The sequence below is a fragment of the Anser cygnoides genome, chromosome 19 (assembly GCF_040182565.1).
Source record: "Anser cygnoides isolate HZ-2024a breed goose chromosome 19, Taihu_goose_T2T_genome, whole genome shotgun sequence".
In the NCBI taxonomy this organism is placed as follows: Eukaryota; Metazoa; Chordata; class Aves; order Anseriformes; family Anatidae; genus Anser; species Anser cygnoides.
This window is the reverse complement of record NC_089891.1, coordinates 86,608-108,331: the sequence shown is the minus strand read 5'-3', so window position 1 is coordinate 108,331 and position 21,724 is coordinate 86,608. Positions and strand designations below refer to the sequence as shown.

The window sequence follows — 21,724 nt, the reverse complement described above, 5'->3', positions numbered from 1 at the left end:
AATGAGGGTGGAAAGTCCTTGCAGAGGGATCTGGATAGGTTGGAGAGCTGGGCGATCACCAACCGCATGAAGTTCAATAAGAGCAAGTGCCGGGTCCTGCACCTGGGACGGGGAAACCCTGGCTGCACGTACAGACTGGGCGATGAGACGCTAGAGAGCAGCCTAGAAGAGAGGGATCTGGGGGTCGTGGTAGACAGCAAGTTGAATATGAGCCAGCAGTGTGCCCTGGCGGCCAGGAGGGCCAACCGTGTCCTGGGGTGCATCAAGCACGGCATCGCTAGTAGGTCAAGGGAGGTGATTGTCCCGCTCTACTCTGCGCTGGTGCGGCCTCACCTCGAGTACTGTGTGCAGTTCTGGGCATCACAGTATAAAAAGGACATGAAACTGTTGGAGAGTGTACAGAGGAGGGCTACGAAGATGGTGAAAGGCCTGGAGGGGAAGACGTACGAGGAACGGCTGAGGTCACTGGGCCTGTTCAGCCTGGAGAAGAGGAGGCTGAGGGGAGACCTCATCATAGTCTACAACTTCCTCGTAAGGGGGTGTCGAGAGGCAGGAGACCTTTTCTCCATTAACACCAGTGACAGGACCCGCGGGAACGGGGTTAAGCTGAGGCAGGGGAAATTTAGGCTCGACATCAGGAGGGGGTTCTTCACAGAGAGGGTGGTTGCACACTGGAACAGGCTCCCCAGGGAAGTGGTCACTGCACCGAGCCTGTCTGAATTTAAGAAGAGATTGGACTGTGCACTTAGTCACATGGTCTGAACTTTTGGGTAGACCTGTGCGGTATCAAGAGTTGGACTTGATGATCCTTAAGGGTCCCTTCCAACTCAGGATATTCTATGATTTTATGATTCTATGATAATCCCCCCCCCCCCCCCCCCCCCCAAAAAAAAAAAAAAAAAAACAACCAGCAAACAACAGACAGTTACATTTGTGATACTTTTCCATCCCTAATTTTGGTTGATTTTTTGATTAATATACAAGTATCATTAGTGTCCAGTGAACCTGATGGTACAGTAAGAGGGCCCAGCAGGAGTTTTACAGGAGCGTTATTTAGTGACAGTGAGACCTGACTCTTGCTGGTGCTTCACTTGAAAAGGGCTTAGTTGCGTCCAGAGTTTTCTGCAGCATGTTCTGCCCTAGCTGTCACGTTCTTTGCTTACACTGTGCTTTTATCAGGCTACATTTTCTGCTGTGATAACTTAATGAGCACTTTTACATTTTTGTGCCTTTGTTTAATGTCTGCATGATGGGTTCTGTCTCAAAAATTGCTGTGCGCTTCTGTGCACTGAAGCTTAACTGATTTAAAAGTTTCTATTCCTTTCTCCAGGAGCACCACTTTTATCTGTAAAGGTTTCTGATACAGATTGAAGGGCTGTGTGCTGAAAAAATAACACCTTTTTTGTAATCCTGTAGGAAACTAACGTAACCAAAATTGCTGATGAGATTCCACCAGGGAGGTGGTGGAGTCACTGTTCATGGGGGTGTTTAAGGAAGGGTTGGACATGGTACTTAGGGACGTGATTTTGTGGCTGATACTGGTGATAGGTAGATGGTTGGATCAGATGATCTTGGAGGTTTTTACCAACCTTAATAATTTTATGATTCTATGCTATGCCAGTAGCAGTGCTTTCAGTACTCTTCTTTGTTTATATTATTTCTTGTGTTCAGAGCATGCTCAGGGTGTTTCACATCAGGCATTTTTCCACAGCTTTGTAAGAGATCTAGGAGAACTTTGTGTATGGCACTTCTGAATCAGGCAGGTTTTCCTCTTATGAAACAAGTAGTTTGTCCTTTGAGCCAACGCTAATGCTTGCTCACAGGAGCTTTCTGGGAATACTTAGCTGCTGTTTCCATGCAACAACCAATTTTTCTTCACTGACATGTTCAGTGTAGTTTTTTTGATTGGTGTGCATGTATATAATCTTTCATTTGCATATTTCTCATCAGCAGCTAAATTTTATTACCTTCTAACTCTCTTCTGCTTTCCTTTCTTACAGATAAACTGTGTGACTTTCCCCCACCCTGATGTAATGCCAGAGCAGCAGTTGCTGAAACCTTCTGAGTGGAGCTACTGTGATTATTTCTGGGTAAGTGGGCAGCCAGCCACATGCCATTTTGTCATTTTTGAGCTTCAGAAAAAGTGGAACAAATAGCTTGATTTCTGGTACAACGTGAAGGAGAATTTGGGCTGAACTGCAGCGTGCTAGGGCAGTGCAAGGGAGACTGAAGAAGCCAGTGAAGATCACATGGAAGCCATTTAACCAGGCTCAGACATGTGGACAGTTATTTGAAGAGTGTCCAGAAAGGCAGCATGAGCTGTCAGGAGATAGTTTTGGTCGGGAAATGGGTAGTATGTACGGCAAACCTACACATCTCAAAATACCTCAGCCAAAAGAGCTGTGCAGCAGGAGGGGGGATGACGGACAGGGAACATTATTTCATTGTTTTCAGAGCACAACAGCTATGAATGCACATGGAGGCTAGAGGTATCCCATTTACAAATTCTATGCAAAATTTTTAAGCTCCATCTAACTGGATGTGGAGGCAGATGATAAATTACTTTTTTAAAGGATGAGATGTGTTGTGTGTATGTGCCAAGGTTTTGGTAGTGGCCGGACTGCAGGGCTGGCCTCTGTGAGAAGAGACCAGAAGCTGCCCCTGTGTTAGGTAAGAGCCAGTTCATGAACTTTTTTATGAATTTTGCATGTGTTTTCAGTTATCAGTCACTGTAGTGTTTCCATTGCTTAAAAAAATCGGTTTCAATTTTGAAACAGTGTAGTTATAACTGCAGCAACATTCCCCTTGTAAGTGCTCAGTGTTGTGTGAGGCATGCACAGCAGATTATGACTAATGGCAGTAACTTGCTAAAATACACTAGCATGCTTTACAAATGGTCACGTAACCAAATCATTAAGTGCTTCTTCAGTTTCTTCCAGTGTTCTGATCCCAATAAGCAACAAAGTTAGAAATGGCTTATAAGCTGATTTTTTGTGTCTTTCAGAAGATACCACCCTGCTTGGTTCTTTCCATTTAAGTTTGATAACTGCTTCGTTGCTTGGTTTAGTTCAAATCCTACCCTCAGTGGAACTCGAGTGAAAGTTGCCTTTCTTCTTTATCCTCCCATAAATCTGCTCCCAAGTCTTTCTTTTCAATCAGCCTTGTGATCCATGATCTGGCCATGACTTGCCTTCCTTCAGTCTACTCCATTCTTCCAGTCTCAGGCTTGTAACAGTGTGTTGCCCAGTGCCTGGTGTTGTGGCCATACATCCTAAAGTCTCATGCTTTGACTAATGTGGCTTTTTTCTTGGTGCAAATATACAGTGCCCAAAGGTATTGGAGCAAAAAATGTAATCCTCGCAGAAGTGTTCTGGGGGTCTGTTAGAAGAGGGTGGAAATGAAATTCTGAAATATGGAAAAACGGAGATAGGAGACAGTTAGTCCTTGCAGCAGTGCTGAAGTTGGTGGAGCAAGGAATTAAAAGGGCCATGTACGGGGAAAAAAAAAAACAACACGGTGAAAGATGGGATGGACTGTGGTAAGCTATTGAACAAGTTAGTGTTTTGCCTTGCTTTACAGCAAATCTGTGCAGACTTGGTGTTGTTTTTTTGTGTGTTTTGAGTGCAAATTGGCATAGAATTTTACAGTCTATTATAGGTAACTTAAGACTGCATTACCCCTGAATTGGGCAGCAGAGTCCTCCCCTTTCCTGTGTCAGTTCCCTTGTACTGGCTCCAGAACCCATTTTTAATTTGCAGGGTGTTGAGTTGTCAGGGCTTATGCTTGCCAGAGTCAGCCCAGGAGAATTAGCAGGTATGAAAGGCCATGGGCAGAAGGGAAGGCAATACTGCTGCTTTGGCCACCACAGCCTTAAAATAACTAGCTAGCTTAAAATAACTGTAAAACCTCTTTTTTTTTTTTTTTTTTTTTTTTAAGGGGGAATTAGAGGAGAGGGAAGGAGAAAGTATTGGAATATTCCTCCAAGAGGGACTGAGGCGTTGTGATGAGAATTTTTGTCACAGGAGGTCCTTTCTGCAAAAGGCTCTTCAGACACCACTGCTGTGTGCTCCTACTCCTCAGAGAGAAGTCAGATTGCCACTGGGAACTGTGTGTCTGTGCTTTTGTGCCCCATATCTTTTGTCTGAGCTTCCTTTTTCCTTCCAGGCTGATAAGAAGGATTCACAAGGGAACAATACAGTGTCGGGATTTGAAATTCTTCTTCAAAAACAACTTAAAGGGAAACAAACACAGAAGGAAATGGCAGAGTTTGTTCGAGAAAGGTAATTAGCACTTTGCTATCAAATTGACTATTTCTGGCAATGTTTTTTTCATAATGTGGATATTCTTCATATACATCAGTCACAGAGCTTAAACTGGTAAAACTGTAAAAGTTATGCTACCAATTCATAAAGCACATAAAACACTAATGTCTATCAACACATTTATGGGCTGAGGCCTACTGTAAGAAGTTCAACAAGGCCAAGTGCCAAGTCCTGCACGTGTGGCACGACAACCCCAAGCAGTGTTACAGGCTGGGAGATGAGTGGTTAGAAAGCTGCCTGGCAGAGAAGGACGTGGGAGTATTGGTTGATGGTCGGCTGAATATGAGCCAGCAGTGTGCTCAGGTGGCCAAGAAGGCCAACAGCATCCTGGCTTGTATAAGAAGCAGTGTGGCCAGCAGGTCTAGGGAGGTGATTGTCCCCCTGTACTCGGCTCTGGTGAGGTCGCACCTTGAGTGCTGTGTTCAGCTTTGGGCCCCTCACTACAAGAAGGACACAGAGGTGCTCGAGTGAGTCCAGAGAAGGGCAACGAAGCTGGTGAAGGGTCTAGAGAACAAGTCTTACGAGGAGCGGCTGAGGGAGCTGGGATTGCTTAACCTGGAGAAGAGGAAGCTCAGGGGTGACCTTATCACTCTCTATAGGTACCTTAAAGGAGGCTGTAAAGAGGTGGGGGTTGGTCTATTCTCCCATGTGCCTGGTGGTAGGACGAGGAGGAATGGGCTAAAGTTGTGCCAGGGGAGGTTTAGGTTGGATATTAGGAAAAACTTCTTTACTGAAAGGGTTGTTAGGCATTGGAATGGGCTGCACGGGGAAGTGGTTGAGTCACCATCCCTGGAGGTCTTTAAAAGACATTTAGATGTAGCCCTTAGTGATATGGTTTAGTGGAGGACTTGTTAGTGTTAGGTCAGAGGTTGGACTGGGTGATCTTGGAGGTCTCTTCCAACCTAGATGATTCTGTGATTCTGTGAACACTGTGTCTTCCCCAGCTCTCACTTGTGTCTCAGCTGTCTCAGTCATACTGCATATAGTCCTTCCATTTAGATGGAGGGAACAAAGAAAATGAAAGCTGCAGAGTTGAGAGTAAACCAGGATATGGGAAAAACAGAGTAGAGGTGATACTTAGAAATAAAATATTTTGTCTAAAAAATAGAGAAGCACCAGTGATGAGTGGAGTTCTTCAGGGGTCAGTACTGGGTTGCAGTTTAACATCTTTGTAGGTGACATAACCAATGGGATTAAGTGCACCCTCAGCATGTTTGCCGATGACACCAATCTGTGCGGTACAGTCAACATGCTAGAGAGAAGGGTTGCCCTTCAGAAGGACCTGGACAAGCTTGAGAGCTGGGCCTGCATGAACTTCATGCAGTTCAACAAGGCCAAGTGCAAGATCCTGCACCTGGGTTGGGGCAATTCCAAGCACAAATACAGGCTGGGTAGAGAATGGACTGAGAGCAGCCCTGAGGAGAAGGGTCTGGGGATGTTGGTGGGTGAGAAGTTCAACGTGAGCTGGCAGCGTGCTCTTGCAGCCCAGAAAGCCAACCATATCCTGGGCTGCATCAAAAGCAGCATGGCCAGGAGGTCAAGGGAGATGATTCTGCCCCTCTACTCTGCTCTTGTAAGACCCTACCTAGAGTGCTGCGTTCAGCTCTGGGGCTCCCAACATAAGAACATGAAGCTGTTGGATCAAGTCCAGAGGAAGGCCACGAAGATCAGGAGGAGGCCGGAGAACCTCTCCTGTGTGTGAGCACACAATGTACTTAAAAAAAAAAAAAAAAAAGAAAAAAGGCGCAGCTGGAACTAATAAAGTTAAGACAATATGGATCAAAATGCACTTAGAAATTGTGATGCTTCTGACTACACAGGAGTGAAATTCTGAAAGCTTTTGAACAAGTTCGTGGAAACAAGAAACTATTTTTTCCTGTGTGAAACTAGAATAATTTTATAACAACCGTGGGACTTCCCAGAGACAGGATCACGGTGTTCAGGACTCCCTGTATATCCGTTGTGTTGGTGTTTCACAGTAATCACAATGCAGTGTTTGGAAGGTAGGCATTTTGGTCAAGTTCAGGAAGCATTTTTTTCCCTTTTTGAGGTATACTTTTGTCTTGTGTTTGTCTTTTGCTGAAGCTAAGGTGCTCAAGATGTTTTTGCCGCAAAAGGTGAAGGGACACCAGGCTGAGGGTCATTTTTGGCTGGGGTTGTTGAACAGTAGCCTTTTTACTGTGATTTGAAGAACTACTGACTCCAACAACTTGTTCCTTCCTGCTTGTCAAGGCAGCCTGTCCTTTCAGTAGTGCCAAATGACAAATTTGTTTATGCCCTGAGATTTCAGTCCTTCATTTAGTTTAGCCACACAGTTATGCCTTTTTTTTTTTCGTATAAATGAAATGTTGGTTGTGCTTGGGAGGAATATTAAATAATCTACACTTCAGGTAGTTTATGTGCTTGTTGAGGATTTCTCATGCTCACGTGTCAGTACTAAGTAATTCTCTGGAGATTCAGAAGGTGCTTCCCCCTTTGCCCCAGAGTGAGATTGATGGGACTTCTGGAGGCTTTTGCTTCCCTTAGTAATGGGCTGTTGCCCGTTCCAGGCTCCACAGGGAATAAATATTTCTTAGAAAGTGCCCACCTTTGCAGGGAGCTAGATGCCCTTCATCTCTCATAGCTTTCCTCTGGCACATTGCAACTGTATTTATTGGTGTTGGTACAACAGATGCAGGAAGCAGCATTGGTGGGGTGGGGTGAGGGAGAGCTGCAGGCTGGAACAGGGCAGCTGGGGACCAGGCTCGGGGATCAACCAGCTTGGAAACAAGGTCATTCTTAGGGGTTCTTTCAGTACCTGAAGGGTAGTACAAGAAAGCTGGAGAAGGACTTCTTACCAGGGAGTGTAGTGATATAGAACAACGAGTAATGGCTTTAAACTAAAAGAGGGTAGATTTAGATTAGATATTAAGAAGAAATTTTTCACAATGAGGGTGTTGAGGCACTGGAACAGGTTGCCCAGAGAAGCTGTGGATGCCACATCCCTGGAAGTATATAAGGCCAGGTTGGATGGGGCTTCGAGCAACCTGGTGTAGTGGCAGGTGTCCCTGCCCATGGCTGCTGGGTTTGGAACTTGATGATCTTTAAGGTCCCTTACAGCCTAAACCATTCTATGTTTTGATGCAAAATTAGTGGATTTTGTTTGTTTGTTTGTTTTTTAAATGGATGTTTTCTTTCGTGAGGTGTTTTAAATGAATGTGAGAAAAGTACTGGCAGATAGTCACGTGGGTGAGGGGAGACAAGCAGTGTTGAGGCTTGGTTACTGTGTTGCTGCTGGCAGACCTGACTTGTTCTGCTAGTTCTTCAGCCAGACCAAAGACCTGTGGATGTTGACCAAGGTTTGGGCAGTTAGTCATTGACAGAGACTGTGAACTGATACCTCTGAGTGACAGAGGCGATTTCTGTGTCATGTTCTTGTAGAATTGGCCTTGAGCTGCTGGCTGGTTTTGTTCTCACAGGATGAGGAGTAAAAGACTCAATGTGCTGGGTGAGGTCAGTAGTAGTGCTGTGCTGTAATGCTGCAGAGAGCGGGTAAATACCTTAGGCCTCAGCCAGCTGCATCTTGGGATAACATTCAGACCATATTTTCATCATCCCAGAGTATCAGACACATCTTAGCTGGCCAGAGGGACTCTTCTTGTCTTGAATGTATTATGCGTAGCAGTGTTTGTTTGACTAGCTACTGCAGAATGGTATGCCAAAAATATCCCACCTTCTGTTTCCCTTTTCCTCTGTCTATTTGTAGCTCAGCACAGAATCAGGAACTGTTCCTGATTGGTTGCCACACTGCTCACTGTCAGAGATGCTAAACAGAGCAAACTTTTTTTGAAAATCAGAAAGCAGTTCTCACTAGTTAGGAGAACCTTGCAAATGTTTGACTCAGCAAAAATGTCAGGGGAGCTTGAGCTGGGTTTCAAGCAAGATGCACATCACCTCTGAACCAGTGGCTGTTCTTCCCCTCCCTGCTGTGCAATAAGCATTTACCCCCATTACCTCACTCAACATCTACTCTAGTTCTTCTCCCTGCAGCCAATCCCATAGCAGTCACGTGCCAACAGCTACTGTCTTTGTCACCCCCACTGCTGGCAAGCTCAGCTCCTCTTACTGGAATGATGATGCTGAGTGAATGCAGAGAAGGACCAGGATCCTGCTGCAGCTACGGTTGGGATAGTTGAAGGGCGGGGGCTGCAATCCTGCACGTAGTATGCAGAAGCCTCTGCCATGTCTTCACCAGCTTTGTCATCTGAAACAGGGAGAAGGAAACATTCTGTGTTCCTAGGGAAGGTGCGGTCCAGCACCCCAGATTCAGGGACCATGGGGAACATGGAGTAGCCATTTATGTGCTGAATACTCGATGCCATGTCTCCACTTGGTTTCCTCCTCTTTAATCAGGTAGAGTTGATCTCTATCCTTTTCTGCTGGTGAATTTCTGAATATTTGTTCATCCTTACCCTCCCTAGGTCACATCTTTATTCTCGTGGGAGACCAGCCTCCAGTGGTTGAGTCTAGCCTGATTATCAGTGATGTGGCATTGCTCACATAAAATTTTTCTGTATAGCTGCATTCCCTCATCTTTGCTTCAATGATGTGTAACCTCAGGTTTAGCAGCACACCGAAACACATGCTTTGCAAGTGAGCCCAGTTTTGCAGACAGTCCGTGTTATACAGTGGAAGCACTTGCTCCTTGTTGTTTGCACTCCAGAACTGTAGATTTTTCTCTTTTTATCATGTATGCTGTCCTGCATATATCCATGCTCTTGCTGCTGTATTTTTAGCGTATGAAAGGGGGAGAGAGGGATCCTAAGACTAGTGCTGAAGACTGCAAGGAAAATTCCTGTTACAAGATTCCTTGAAATGCAGAGATTTTCCTTAAATTATGTGTGTGGGTTTCTGCATTAATGCTTGCTTACTGCTGTCTTTGTATTTTCTCTCTCTCTGTGTAGGATAAAGATTGAGGAGGAATATGCTAAAAATCTGTCCAAACTGTCTCAGAATTCCTTGGCTGCTCAGGAAGAAGGGTAAGTTTGTCTCTGTGACTTTTGTAGAAGACAAGAATTTCTAACATAAGTCATTCCTCCCACACAGGTACATGCATTTTTCCTGAGCTCTCCTATTCAGTAGAGGTATATCTAGCGTAGCATCCCGTGTGTGTTGGGGAAGACAGAATTGTTTTGGAGTATTTTTCTTTTGAAGATACTCATGGTAAATTTTTAGGAATACCTATATAGAACCTTGCATTTCCACTGGTGTGTTTAATGCTATCCTTGTTTAAACCAGCAGTCGTTCCTCTAGGGATTAGCATGTGTACATGCTAAATTAATTTGGATATGGAGGAGTATATGTAATATATAAATATACATACTGCTGAAAGCATGTTCACTGCAGAAAATGGAAGGATCAAAGAGGCCTTGGTGAGGAATACAGTGGGATGTCTCTGGCACCAGTGCTCCTTTCACTAACAAAGGCTGAAGAACAAACCACAGTGTAACTTCGGAAGTTATTGAGAAGATAATAGACAATGCATTTTGGCTGGATTGCAATTCTTTGGTAATAATGAAAAAACGATAGTACTCCTGAAGGATTAAAATAGTTAGCTGTGTCTATTCCAATGTAAGCCCTCTCAGTACTGAAAGCCAAGGCTGGAAATAACTATGCTCACCCTAGTTCAGACACAGCGTGTTTCTTCTGGGAGTGAGGCTTCATGGCTTGTTTGCTCTGCTTCCAATAGCCAAGGACAAAAAAGAAAAGAGGCCAGCCAGGGTGGTACTCGTTTAAGCATCTCCACTGACCATGGTTTCTGTTCTTTCTCTTTTAGGGGCAGGTGTCAGCCGGCTCCTAACAAAGCTAACACTGCTTTCTTCCACATCCTCCTCGTACTATCTACTACCCTCAACAGGAGAGAGGTGGAAGGCCTGAGAAAGCAGAAGGGGGAGAAGAAGCAGGAGACAGGAGATGAAAAGAGAGAGGGAATGAGAACTGAAGCTTAGAAATGTTAAAGTAGGGAATTGAAGGGGGTGAGGAGCAGAGCACCCCTGGCAGTGCTCAGAGCTCCCTTTAGATGTACAGGGAGCCAGGAACACCGCTTGGTGGTGCTCTGCCTGGAAGGGTGGCAAGATGAGGGAATGGAAACAAGTCCTCCTGGAATTTCTCCTCTTGGTGCTGTGCTGGCCATCATGGTTAGGTCCAGAAAGAGGTTAGTGAGAAGATCCTGGGAATTGGTGAGACCCAGAAAGGGGAAAATTTCCATTTAAAAAAGTGAGGTAGGAATACCAGCAAACAAGAGGACTTGAAGGAGTCAAACATGGGACTTAAACCCAGCATTCTCAAAATACACGTTTACCAGGGTCTCCCTCTCATTCTTGAAAAGGTGTGAGTCAGGGGACCTCATGAACTGCTCTGTGAACGCAACAGTTTCTGCTGCTGTAATACTCCACAGAGCATTTTTTACCTTTGCTGTCCAGCCATCTGTGGAATTAACTGTGGAATTAACTTAAAATATGGGCTCTATTCCAGGATCCTCTACCCTCCTCTGGTGGTAATAGCACCCACCATCGTTTATGTGAATGGGACATGAGGGTGAGGAGTAGGGTTGATCTGTGTTGGTGTGATCGTTCCGGCCAGGCTGCTGTGAGTATAGTGCTGTTGCATAGGCACGTAAAGCAATAAAATCCACAGTCATTTAACTCATTGTAGTTGCTTAAGAGACAGAAGATGCTTAGCATGCTGAAATGCCTTCTTTATTTTAATAGATGAACTACCATCATGCAGCTCAAATACCTAATACCAGTAACAAATAGACAATGGGAGGGGACTTCGGGATTTAACTAGGGAAGGAGAAGAGTTGGGAGTACTTACCTAAGTGAAGCATTCTCAGAGTGTTCAGCTGCAATGGACACCATGCTAGACTCAACTTAGAGGAGGAACAATGACAGAGATTACAGATCATTAATTTGAAATTTCTGATGAAACATTTTTTTAGGCTACAAAGAAGAGGCAAATATGACTGTCTCTGGAAAGAGGTTTATGGGATAGAGAGGAGATGGGAGATTGTAGATCAGTTGGCTTTATATAACCTCAAGAAAATGATTGAATAAGCAGTCAAGCTTTCTAGAAGCACTTAATGGAAAACAAAATGATGAGCAATTATTTTGGATGGATACAGAAGAAACTGTGCCAAAGCAACCTAAGTCCCTTTAGTGACAGAATAACAGGCCATGTGGAAGAAGGAGTCAGCATCATAGCTCTTAATTTAGTGTAGCTTTTGACAATGGGAGATTCTTGTAGGCAGGCAAGAAAAATGTGGGCTAAATAAAGGCTGAGGTGCAAAACTAGGTATGAAATCCTACTTGCTACTTACAAACAGAAAGTAGCTGTGGAGTGAGAGACCACAAGGTTTGTCCCAAGCCCAGATTCTTTTTTCCATATTTTCATTAATGACCTATCATAGAAGAAAGAATGGGTTTATTGAAATCAGAGATGATGAGACAAAGCTACGAGGGACGATGTAAAATTTGAAGAAAAGATTGCAGTTCAGAGTAATTTTGAAAAACTAGAGAAATTAACTGAGAGAAATTGAGATGCATTTCAGTAAGGACAAAGTACCAAGTTTTTATACTTTCACATGATGTGAAAGATACAGTTACATAACAGTTTGTGGGAGAAGGATCTGGTTATAGTGAATCACAAGCTTATTCATCAACAGCTTCATGCTGTTGTCTGAAAAAGAAATCATATTGAGATATGCAAAAGAAAGAGTGTCTCATAGAAAATATTTTATTACCAATTTAGCAACTGGAAGACCTCTGCTGGAAGTCAATGTATTTTTTGTTATGACACATTAAGAGGAATCTAGGCTGCTGGAGATGGTCTAGAGGACCATCGTCTGGAAAATAACTTGTCTGAAGGAAAAAGAAGGTGGAGAGAGAGACCCAATAGTTTTCAAATACTTCTTCACAGAGAAGTAATATAACCAGTTCATCAAATCTAAGATATAAAACAGAAGAGGCAATGGAAAAACTGCATTAGTGAAGATCTTAGGTCTTTTCCAACCTTAATGATTCTGTGATTCTATCTATGTTAAGTATTAAAAAATAGAAATCTTGTTGTGGCAAGGATAAGATAGTGGAGTATCTTGCTTAAAGAGACTGGCATCTCTGTAACTCATTACGAACAGTGTTTTCAGAGATCTTCCACATACAGTCCAAATACAATTCTTCCTTGGTCACAGAGATCAGTTATCTTCTCAGATTTCTGCTTTCACTTTTCCATGATTTTGCAGAGCATGATATGCTACAAAGCTTTGGTATGTCATATGAAGCTGTATGATTAGTCTTGCTGGGACGATATACAGAAAACAGGACACTGATCGTTGTTGCACTGTGGTTTTTTTCAGCACACTGGGAGAGGCTTGGGCTCAGCTAAAGAAGAGTCTTGCTGATGAAGCAGAGGTTCATCTCAAATTTTCTTCTAAGGTAAGTAATTAGTTCTTCCTTTTGCAAAAATCTTTGCCCTGTAATTGATACGTGTGTCCCCTTCAGTGGGTGTTTCTCTAGTAGGGAAAATACTTAATGCATATGGTACAAATTCTGAAGAACTAAAAAGCTGGTGAATGAGCTTTTTGAAACTGTCCATTTTTTCCTGTCAAAATCGTAGCTCATTTAATCCACCTGATAAGTAAGCTAAAACACTTCTAGCCTTAGTTTTTCATTAAAAGAAAAAAAAAGATTCTAAACGTTATTCACTTAGATATCAAAGTTCCAGCCTGTTTAAGTAAAATTTCCTAGAGCTTGTACAGATTACTTCTGTAGAGGGAGAAATTTAAAAAAAAAAAAAAAAAATTGGTTTCTCACAAGAATCTATTGCACCTGTCTGCAAGGAAGAGAAGCAGGATTCTGACTTCATGTTATTAGTGTTTCTGAAAACTGTGGTGAGAATTTAAACTTAGTGTTATTTTTAGATCTTCTTTCAAATGATGCCCAGGGAGATTTCTTGTACAAATTATTGTATTTCATCTGTTTTTTTTTCTACCATGTGACATATTCTTGCATCATGTTACATTGTGTTAACCTCTGTGGGTGATCATGTTCAATATCGATGCAGATATCTAAGCACAACAGCCATGTTCTGGAGGAAAATTATAGCTCTGCAGTGTTTGTAAGCGATTATGCAGATGTTACTCAGGCAACCAGCTGCTGCTGGTAATCCACTGCTCTGCTTCAAACTTCTACTTCAAGGTTGTAATTAGTGAAATACTTTTTGCTTCCTGTTGGCCTACTGAATTGATTTCCAATGGGAAGAAGTGTACCCTCGGTGTTGTGTGCATGTTTCTGCTTAAGTCTCTCCCATAGTGGTGCAGAGATATAAGGTCTCTGCCCTATACCTGATAACTTCTTTTAGCAAACGTTTTGAGATTTCAAGTTCTTCGTAGCATCTTAGCCATTTAGTGATAAGTAGATGTCAATTTTGTCTATATACAATAAGGCTTTAATTCTCATCATCTTAGGAAACCAGTTCATGTTTTTTTGTTTGTTTTTCATCCACTGCATGCATTATAAAGTCTTTTAGCAAAATATTTTAACAGAAAAGAATAAATATGGTCAACTATAATGCAACACCTAAAAGCCTCAGCCAGTCTGTGTGATAGCGTATGGTATGGCTTTACAAGACAGAAGTTCAAGTAGCACAATTAATGATGCCAGAAGGAAGATGACAGCCATCACTGAAAAGCCTCTGTGACTTCCTGCACACAAAAATGGAGAAAGCTGTTTTGTTCACATTTTGAGCCTCTTGGTGATGCATTTCCCATTTTTTTAAGGATATCAAAATTTCCAGTCCCATTATAAAATGCGTGAAATAAACAAATGTCTTTATTTTTTGTTGGGCAAGGAGAGCTACCACTGAAATGTACTCCTGTTTGGTGTCTCTAGCTCTGGGGAGTTTTATGAGGGTCTTTACAGCAATGCCTGCTTAGTCAAGTCAAGTCAAGTTGCCATCTCTCTTACTGAGGATGACTGACTCATCTTGGGTTGTTTACCGAGGTTAATTCATTTATTGGTAGGGGAATCCGAAGGGCTTTCAGAGAGTTTAGCCTGTTTGAAAACAGGCATCTCTATCAATTGTGATACGTTGCCTCTGGAGTTCATAGAAACTATCCTGAACTTCTCTCTGTGCCATTTCTTACTTTCATTGAGCACTGGAAATGCTTCTGGCACAGCTGTAGGTTTGTACCTCAATATTGAGAGAGCCTTTTCACAACTTTGTGGTTCAGGATGGTGGTACAGATCTCTGTAAGCTTGTCTGGGGTCATCCTGATGAGAGTGTCATAAAAATAGCATCTAGAGTTTTCTAGTCCAGCTTCCCAGTGAGAGCTGGCCTATCACCCGCAGTGGATCAAGTCAGCTACATCTTTGTCTAGCAAAGTCTTGAATATCCCTAAGGACAGAAATTTCAAAATGTCTCTGTTCAGCCTGTTCCAGTGCCCCACTACCATTCTTGCGATACTTTTTCGTAAATGATATTCAACCTGAACCTTCCAAAGATCAATTTATGGCCATTGTCTGTTTTGTCTGTCATTGTCTGACATTGCCTGGCCCTACAAAGAAGAATTTGTCTCTTACCTTTGCAGCTGAACTTCGTGTAGTTGTAGGTGATAATAGATTACCTCGGTGCTGCTCTCCACCTGCATTATCAAGCCTAGCTTTACTAACCTCTCTAGGATGTGGTGTGAGGCCTTGGCTGTCTTTGTAGAATCTCCCCACTAAAAGGCTTTACTGAGCTTGAATGAAGGAAGTTTCCTTCTCCATTAAAATAGCACTGCAGAAAGGCTAAAAATACTTGGTTTCGGGGACTGTTTAATATTGCTCCACTGTGGGCCATGTGAGGTGATTATGGACTCACTTGTGTTGAAAGAGCCCAGCATCTGCATTGAAGGGACAATAGAAAAAAGTAGTGGGTTGCTTCTGGGGAGGTGAAATATCTTTATCCCTTCAGAGCGCATTTCGAAGAAGTCAAAGAGCAGTGGGATACAGACTCTGTCGGAGTTGAGTATTACTGACTATAAAGCCCTGATTGTAAGAGACAAGTACTTGCAGTCATGTAGGAAGTCTTCCTGAGTCCATTTCACAGTGATTTCTTGCCATTACTTCGAGGGGTTCAGCTAGGCTCCTTTATACTTAGCATAAATAAATAAAATGTATCTTTAATGCATCTGTTTAAACTGTACAAGAAATGCAGGTGTGTAACTTCAATGTGTTGAGTAACCTTACTGCAGTCAGGTTTAGCAGGTTTTACTTGTGTACTTTCTGGGAGGTAAGTTGCATCAGTTAGGTCAGAGTTGGAGCACCTCAGTACTGTGATAATTGTCTGAAGTTTGATCTTATGTCTAAGAAGAGGGATACAGTTTAACAGGGGAGGAAGACAAAATTTCTACCTTTCTGCTTCCTTCAGTAAATACTCACTTAGCAGAGCTGCCTTGTGAGGAGCTGATGTTTGCAGCAGCATCACTCCAAGTTGTCTTGGGCACAAGAAGTGTTGCAGTAAACCACTGCCTGTGTCTGCAGCATTTGTATTCTTAACTCTGTCGTGAGCTCTTCTCAGCAGAAGAGCCAGGAATTACTGCCCAGCTCCTCATTATCACCATTTCTTCTTTATGTTTTCTTTTTCAGCTTCAGAGTGAGGTAGAAAAACCCCTGCTCAACTTCAGAGAGAACTTTAAGAAAGACATGAAGAAGTGTGACCACCATATTGCAGACTTACGGAAGCAACTGGCCAGCCGCTATGCAGCAGTTGAAAAGGTGGGAATAGAACAAACTGGAGAGTTTGAGATACTGCTGTCTGGGACAGAAAAACAACTGCAAGTGGAAAGTTTCTATTTTACGATGAAAAACCACAGATTTCTGCTGAGTGCTTTCTGCAGTTGGTTATTCTTTACTGGGCTGCAGGCATAGTTTGGTGTTTTGGGAAAGTGGGTGCTGCAGACAGTGCTAATGTGTTACTGCCAAAGTAACTTTTTGTTGCATCTTCTCCTTTCCAATTTGGGATAATATATTTCTAATACATTTGATGAAAATACTCTTGGCTCATGTGCATCCAGAAGTCATATGTATTGCCCACAAAATGTTAAAGGCATTGCACTAGAACAGCAGCAGGGTCAGGCTAAAAGCTTGTATGGCTCAATATCCTCTTGTACAATGGCCAGAAGCAGATGGCCAAGGAAGGGTAGCCTTAAACCTGGCACGATAATTTGCAAACCTCCTACTTCCAGTTTTATGTGCCTCACAGCAAACAGCAGCACCCTGGTTTCAGGGACTATTTTAATATGATCATCCAGTAGTAGCTGAGGTCATGACTAAAAGAAACTTTTGTCTACAAATAGTTCTGTCTTCTCAGTAGTTGGCAGGAAACAGATACCTGTGGCTCAGCTGCCAAGACACTTACCCCAAATGGTGTGGCTGTTTGTTACAGTATCCTCAACCAGTATACTCTTGGGTATGACCTGGAGAGGAAAATGTCTCTCTCAGTTAATGCAGGAGGTTGTTTGGATTTCCATTAAGGACCAGAGTGCACATGAGAAAATTTGCTCAGGGGCAGAAGTGTGGCAGGATACACAAGATTATTAGACTGTATGTATGCACGGAATGCATTTTGCTGTAAAATTCTTAGTTATTTACCATCACATCTGCAATGAAACACAGTCCTCGGTAGGATACTGAAACGAATGAATCAGAAATAGGAGTCTAGAGAAGGAAGAAAAGAAAAATGCTGTGTCAGCAGTTTGCCTGAAGCACACAGCTTCTCACCATATTGCTTTCCTGCAGCTCCACCTTTCGACCTACCAAGCTAAGACCAATGTCTATAAGTGAATTGAAAAATTCAAGTAACACCTCAAAAGCATTGTAAGTTACAGGAAAACTCCAAGGTGCTAACAATATATAGTTATCCAAATTTAGTTTTAGATGCTGGAGAAAGAACAAATAAGACCTATTTTATAACAAGTGAAATAGTCTGGACAAAGCAATTTTTTTTTTTAAATATATTTAGGCACCCTCACCAAATGGGGTGACAGCATGCATATATGGTAATTATAATTCAGATGCTTCACTAATTTGCTGGTATAATTTCAGTAATTATACTGATAAATCAGGTTTTAAAAGCCTGAAGAACTTTAAAGTAAGGTAATTAAATTATCAGTTGTAAACAGGTCTCAGGTTATTGATTTCTATGTTATGAACTGCTGTAGTCACGAACCTGAACTAGTTTTTCTAAAATAAGTCTAAGATTACCTATTGCTAAAATTTCTGATAAATATATATTGAAACCAGAGGGTAGTTGAAAATAAATTCTACAGTGTACTTGAAATTCTTTCAACACCCACTTGCCGAGGCGACCGGCTCCGGGGCAGACGCGTGCTGCAGCGGAGCGCGGGATCGGGACAGGCAGGGCTATTTTTCGGGCATCGAGCCTACGTGAGGGAGCCGCCAGGCACCGGCAGCCCTCGTGAGGGAGGCTGACGAGGCGTAGGCGGGGCCAGCAGCGACAGCGTCAGCTCCTCCCCCCGGCCGTTCAAAGGCAGTCCTTAGGGAGCGCGAGCGACCAGGAGCGCGGCGAACAGGGCCAGCAAACAGGGAGTGACGCGGTGGGAGTGACGCGGCAGTTAGCGAGGCAGTTGGCGCAGGCAGGGCGGGCAGGGAGGGTGGAGCGCTCACACCCGCCCTTAGGGACAATTCCTCTAACGGCACTCTCCTGTCAGCTGGGCTACAATGGTCTCCACCAGGCACGGTGCCTTCTCTAGGAAGTCAGTGCACACCCAGACCGACTGCCCGTCCAAACATGCGGCAGTTCAGGTCTCCGGATGCGGGGAGTGCCTGAGCCTCTTGCTGCCATCGGCGGGAGGCAGGGAGACTGCTTGCGTGAGGTGCGAGCAGGTGGACGACCTGGTCCGCATGGTGGCGGAACTCAAGGAAGAGGTGCAGAGACTGAGGGATATCAGGGAGTGCGAGCGGGAGATAGACTGGTGGAGCAACTCCCTGCAGGACCGGAGGGAGAGGGACCAGGGTGAGACGCCCCAAAGGGGGGTGGACCCCCTGCCCTGTTGCCATCGGGCAGAGGGAGGGGACCTGCGAGTTGAGGAGGAATGGAGACAGGTCCCTGCTCGACCTCGCAGGAGATGCCCTCCCCTGCCGGCACCGCCTTCCCAGGTGCCCTTGAACAATAGGTTTGAGGCCCTGGGGCTCGAGAGACCCGTGGGTGAGGATGAGGTAGGAAGCCTACCCGGGAGGATGCCTGAGGTGAGGAAGTTGACTCCACGCCTCAGGACTGCCTCCACCAAGAAAGAAAGAAGGGTGATTGTTGTGGGCGGCTCCCTCCTCAGGGGAACGGAGGGCCCTATTTGTCGGCCTGACCCCACACATAGGGAAGTCTGCTGCCTCCCTGGGGCCAGGGTCAGAGACGTTACCAGGAAGCTTCCAAACCTGGTTCGCCCCTCTGACTATTACCCGCTTTTGATAGTCCAGGCTGGCAGCGATGATGTTGAAAAGAGAAGCCTCAGGGCCATCAAACAGGACTATAGGGGGCTGGGACGATTGGTGGAGGGAGCGGGAGTGCAGGTGGTGTTTTCGTCTATCCCTACGGGGGAAGGGAGAGGCACGGAGAGGACGCGGAAAGCTCATGTGGTTAATAGGTGGCTCAGAGGCTGGTGCCAGCATAGAAATTTTGGGTTTTTTCACCATGGGGAGCTTTACTCGGCACCCGGCCTGATGGCCCCAGACGGGTCTCTATCTCCAAGGGGAAAACGGATCCTAGGCCAGGAGCTGGCGGGGCTCATAGAGAGAGCTTTAAACTAGGTAAGAAGGGGGACGGGGCTCAAACAAGGCCTGTTGGAGCTGTGCCGGGGGAAACAATGGCTAGGCCGGGGAAGAAGGCGATGGCCCAGCTGAAGTGCATCTACACTAATGCACACAGCATGGGTAACAAACAGGAGGAGCTGGAAGCCATCGTGCAGCAGGCAGGCTACGACTTGGTTGCCATCACGGAGACGTGGTGGGACCGCTCCCACGACTGGAGTGCTGCAATGCCTGGCTATCGGCTCTTCAGGAGGGACAGGCAGCACAAAAGGGGTGGTGGCGTGGCTCTCTACATTAGAGAATCTTTTGATGTTGTGGAACTCCAGGCTGGGAATGATAAGGTTGAATCCCTGTGGGTTAGGATCCGTGGGAAGGCCGGCAAGGCTAGCATCCTGGTGGGGGTCTGCTATAGACCGCCGAACCAGGATGCGGAGACGGATGAGGAGTTTTATAGGCAACTGGCAGAAGTTGCAAAATCGTCGGCGCTTGTCCTCGTGGGGGACTTCAACTTCCCGGACATATCCTGGAAACACAACACGGCACAGAGAAAGCAGTCTAGGAGGTTTCTGGAGAGCGTGGGAGATAGCTTCCTGACGCAGCTGGTCAGTGAACCTACCAGGGGTGGTGCCCCGCTAGACCTTCTCTTCACAAACAGAGAAGGACTGGTGGGAGATGTGGTGGTCGGAAGCTGTCTGGGGCAGAGTGACCACGAAATGGTAGAGTTCTCTATTCTTGGCGAGGCCAGGAAGGGGACCAGTAAAACTGCTGTCTTGGACTTCCGGAGGGCTGACTTTGAGCTGCTCAGGACGCTGGTTGGCCGAGTCCCTTGGGAGGCGGTTCTGAAGGGCAGAGGAGTCCAGGAAGGCTGGGCGCTCCTCAAGAAGGAAATCGTGATGGCACAGGAGCGGTCCGTCCCCACGTGCCCAAAGATGAGCCGGCGTGGAAGAAGACCGGCCTGGCTCAACAGAGAGTTGCGGCTGGAGCTTAGCAGAAAAAAGAGGGTTTATAATCTTTGGAAAAAAGGGCGGGCCACTGAGGAGGACTACAAGGATGTAGCGAGGCTGTGCAGGGAGAAAATTAGAAAGGCCAAAGCTCATCTGGAGCTCAATCTGGCTACTGCCGTTAAAGACAACAAAAAATCCTTTTACAAATACATCAACGCGAAACGGAGGACTAGGGAGAATCTCCATCCTTTACTGGATGCGAGGGGAAACCTAGTTACTAAGGATGAGGAAAAGGCTGAGGTGCTTAATGCCGCCTTTGCCTCAGTCTTTAGCGGCAATACCGGTTGTTCTCCGGACACCCAGTGCCCTGAGCTGGTGGAAGGGGATGGGGAGCAGGATGTGGCCTTCGCTATCCATGAGGAAATGGTTGGCGACCTGCTACGGAGCTTGGATGTGCGCAAGTCGATGGGGCCTGATGGGATCCACCCGAGGGTACTGCGAGAACTGGCGGAGGAGCTGGCCGAGCCGCTTTCCATCATTTATCGGCAGTCCTGGCTATCGGGGGAGGTCCCGGTTGACTGGCGGCTAGCCAATGTGACGCCCATCTATAAGAAGGGCCGGAGGGCAGACCCGGGGAACTATAGGCCTGTCAGTTTGACCTCAGTGCCGGGGAAGCTCATGGAGCAGATTATCTTGAGGGTCATCACGCGGCACTTGCAGGGCAAGCAGGCGATCAGGCCCAGTCAGCATGGGTTTATGAAAGGCAGGTCCTGCTTGACGAACCTGATCTCCTTCTATGACCAAGTGACGCGCTTGGTGGATGAGGGAAAGGCTGTGGACGTGGTCTACCTTGACCTCAGTAAGGCTTTTGACACCGTTCCCCACAACATTCTCCTCAAGAAACTGGCTGCTCGTGGCTTGGACTGGCGTACGCTTCGCTGGGTTAGAAACTGGCTGGATGGCCGGGCCCAGAGAGTTGTGGTGAATGGAGTCAAATCTGGTTGGAGGCCGGTCACTAGTGGAGTCCCCCAGGGCTCGGTACTGGGGCCGGTCCTCTTTAATATCTTTATCGATGATCTGGATGAGGGCGTCCAGTGCACCCTCAGTAAGTTTGCAGATGACACCAAGCTAAGTGCGTGTGTCGATCTGCTCGAGGGCAGGAAGGCTCTGCAGGAGGATCTGGATAGGCTGGAGCGATGGGCTGAGGTCAACTGCATGAAGTTCAACAAGGCCAAGTGCCGGGTCCTGCACCTGGGCTGCAACAACCCCAAGCAGAGCTACAGGCTGGGAGATGAGTGGCTGGAAAGCTGCCTGGCCGAGAAGGACCTGGGAGTATTGGTGGATAGTCGGCTGAATATGAGCCAGCAGTGTGCTCAGGTGGCCAAGAAGGCCAACGGCATCCTGGCCTGTATAAGAAGCAGTGTGGCCAGCAGGTCGAGGGAAGTGATTGTGCCCCTGTACTCGGCTCTGGTGAGGCCGCACCTCGAGTACTGTGTTCAGTTTTGGGCCCCTCGCTACAGAAAGGACATGGACGTGCTCGAGCGAGTCCAGAGAAGGGCGACCAAGCTGGTGAGGGGTCTGGAGAACAAGTCTTACGAGGAGCGGCTGAGGGAGCTGG

At 45.6% G+C, this 21,724-nt stretch overlaps 1 protein-coding gene across 4 annotated transcripts in view; it reads left to right on the top strand.

Annotated features, from left to right (window-relative positions):
* Window positions 1-21,724, top strand: part of GAS7 (growth arrest specific 7) — a 117,319-nt gene that overhangs the window by 76,899 nt on the left and 18,696 nt on the right. For all 4 annotated transcript variants that reach the window (XM_048054954.2, XM_048054953.2, XM_048054956.2 and 1 more), the window contains exons 6-10: window positions 2,001-2,090; window positions 4,165-4,280; window positions 9,266-9,340; window positions 12,715-12,793; window positions 15,986-16,114. In XM_048054954.2, the coding sequence (XP_047910911.1) occupies window positions 2,001-2,090; window positions 4,165-4,280; window positions 9,266-9,340; window positions 12,715-12,793; window positions 15,986-16,114 (489 nt within the window). The remainder of the gene's footprint in view (window positions 1-2,000; window positions 2,091-4,164; window positions 4,281-9,265; window positions 9,341-12,714; window positions 12,794-15,985; window positions 16,115-21,724) is intronic.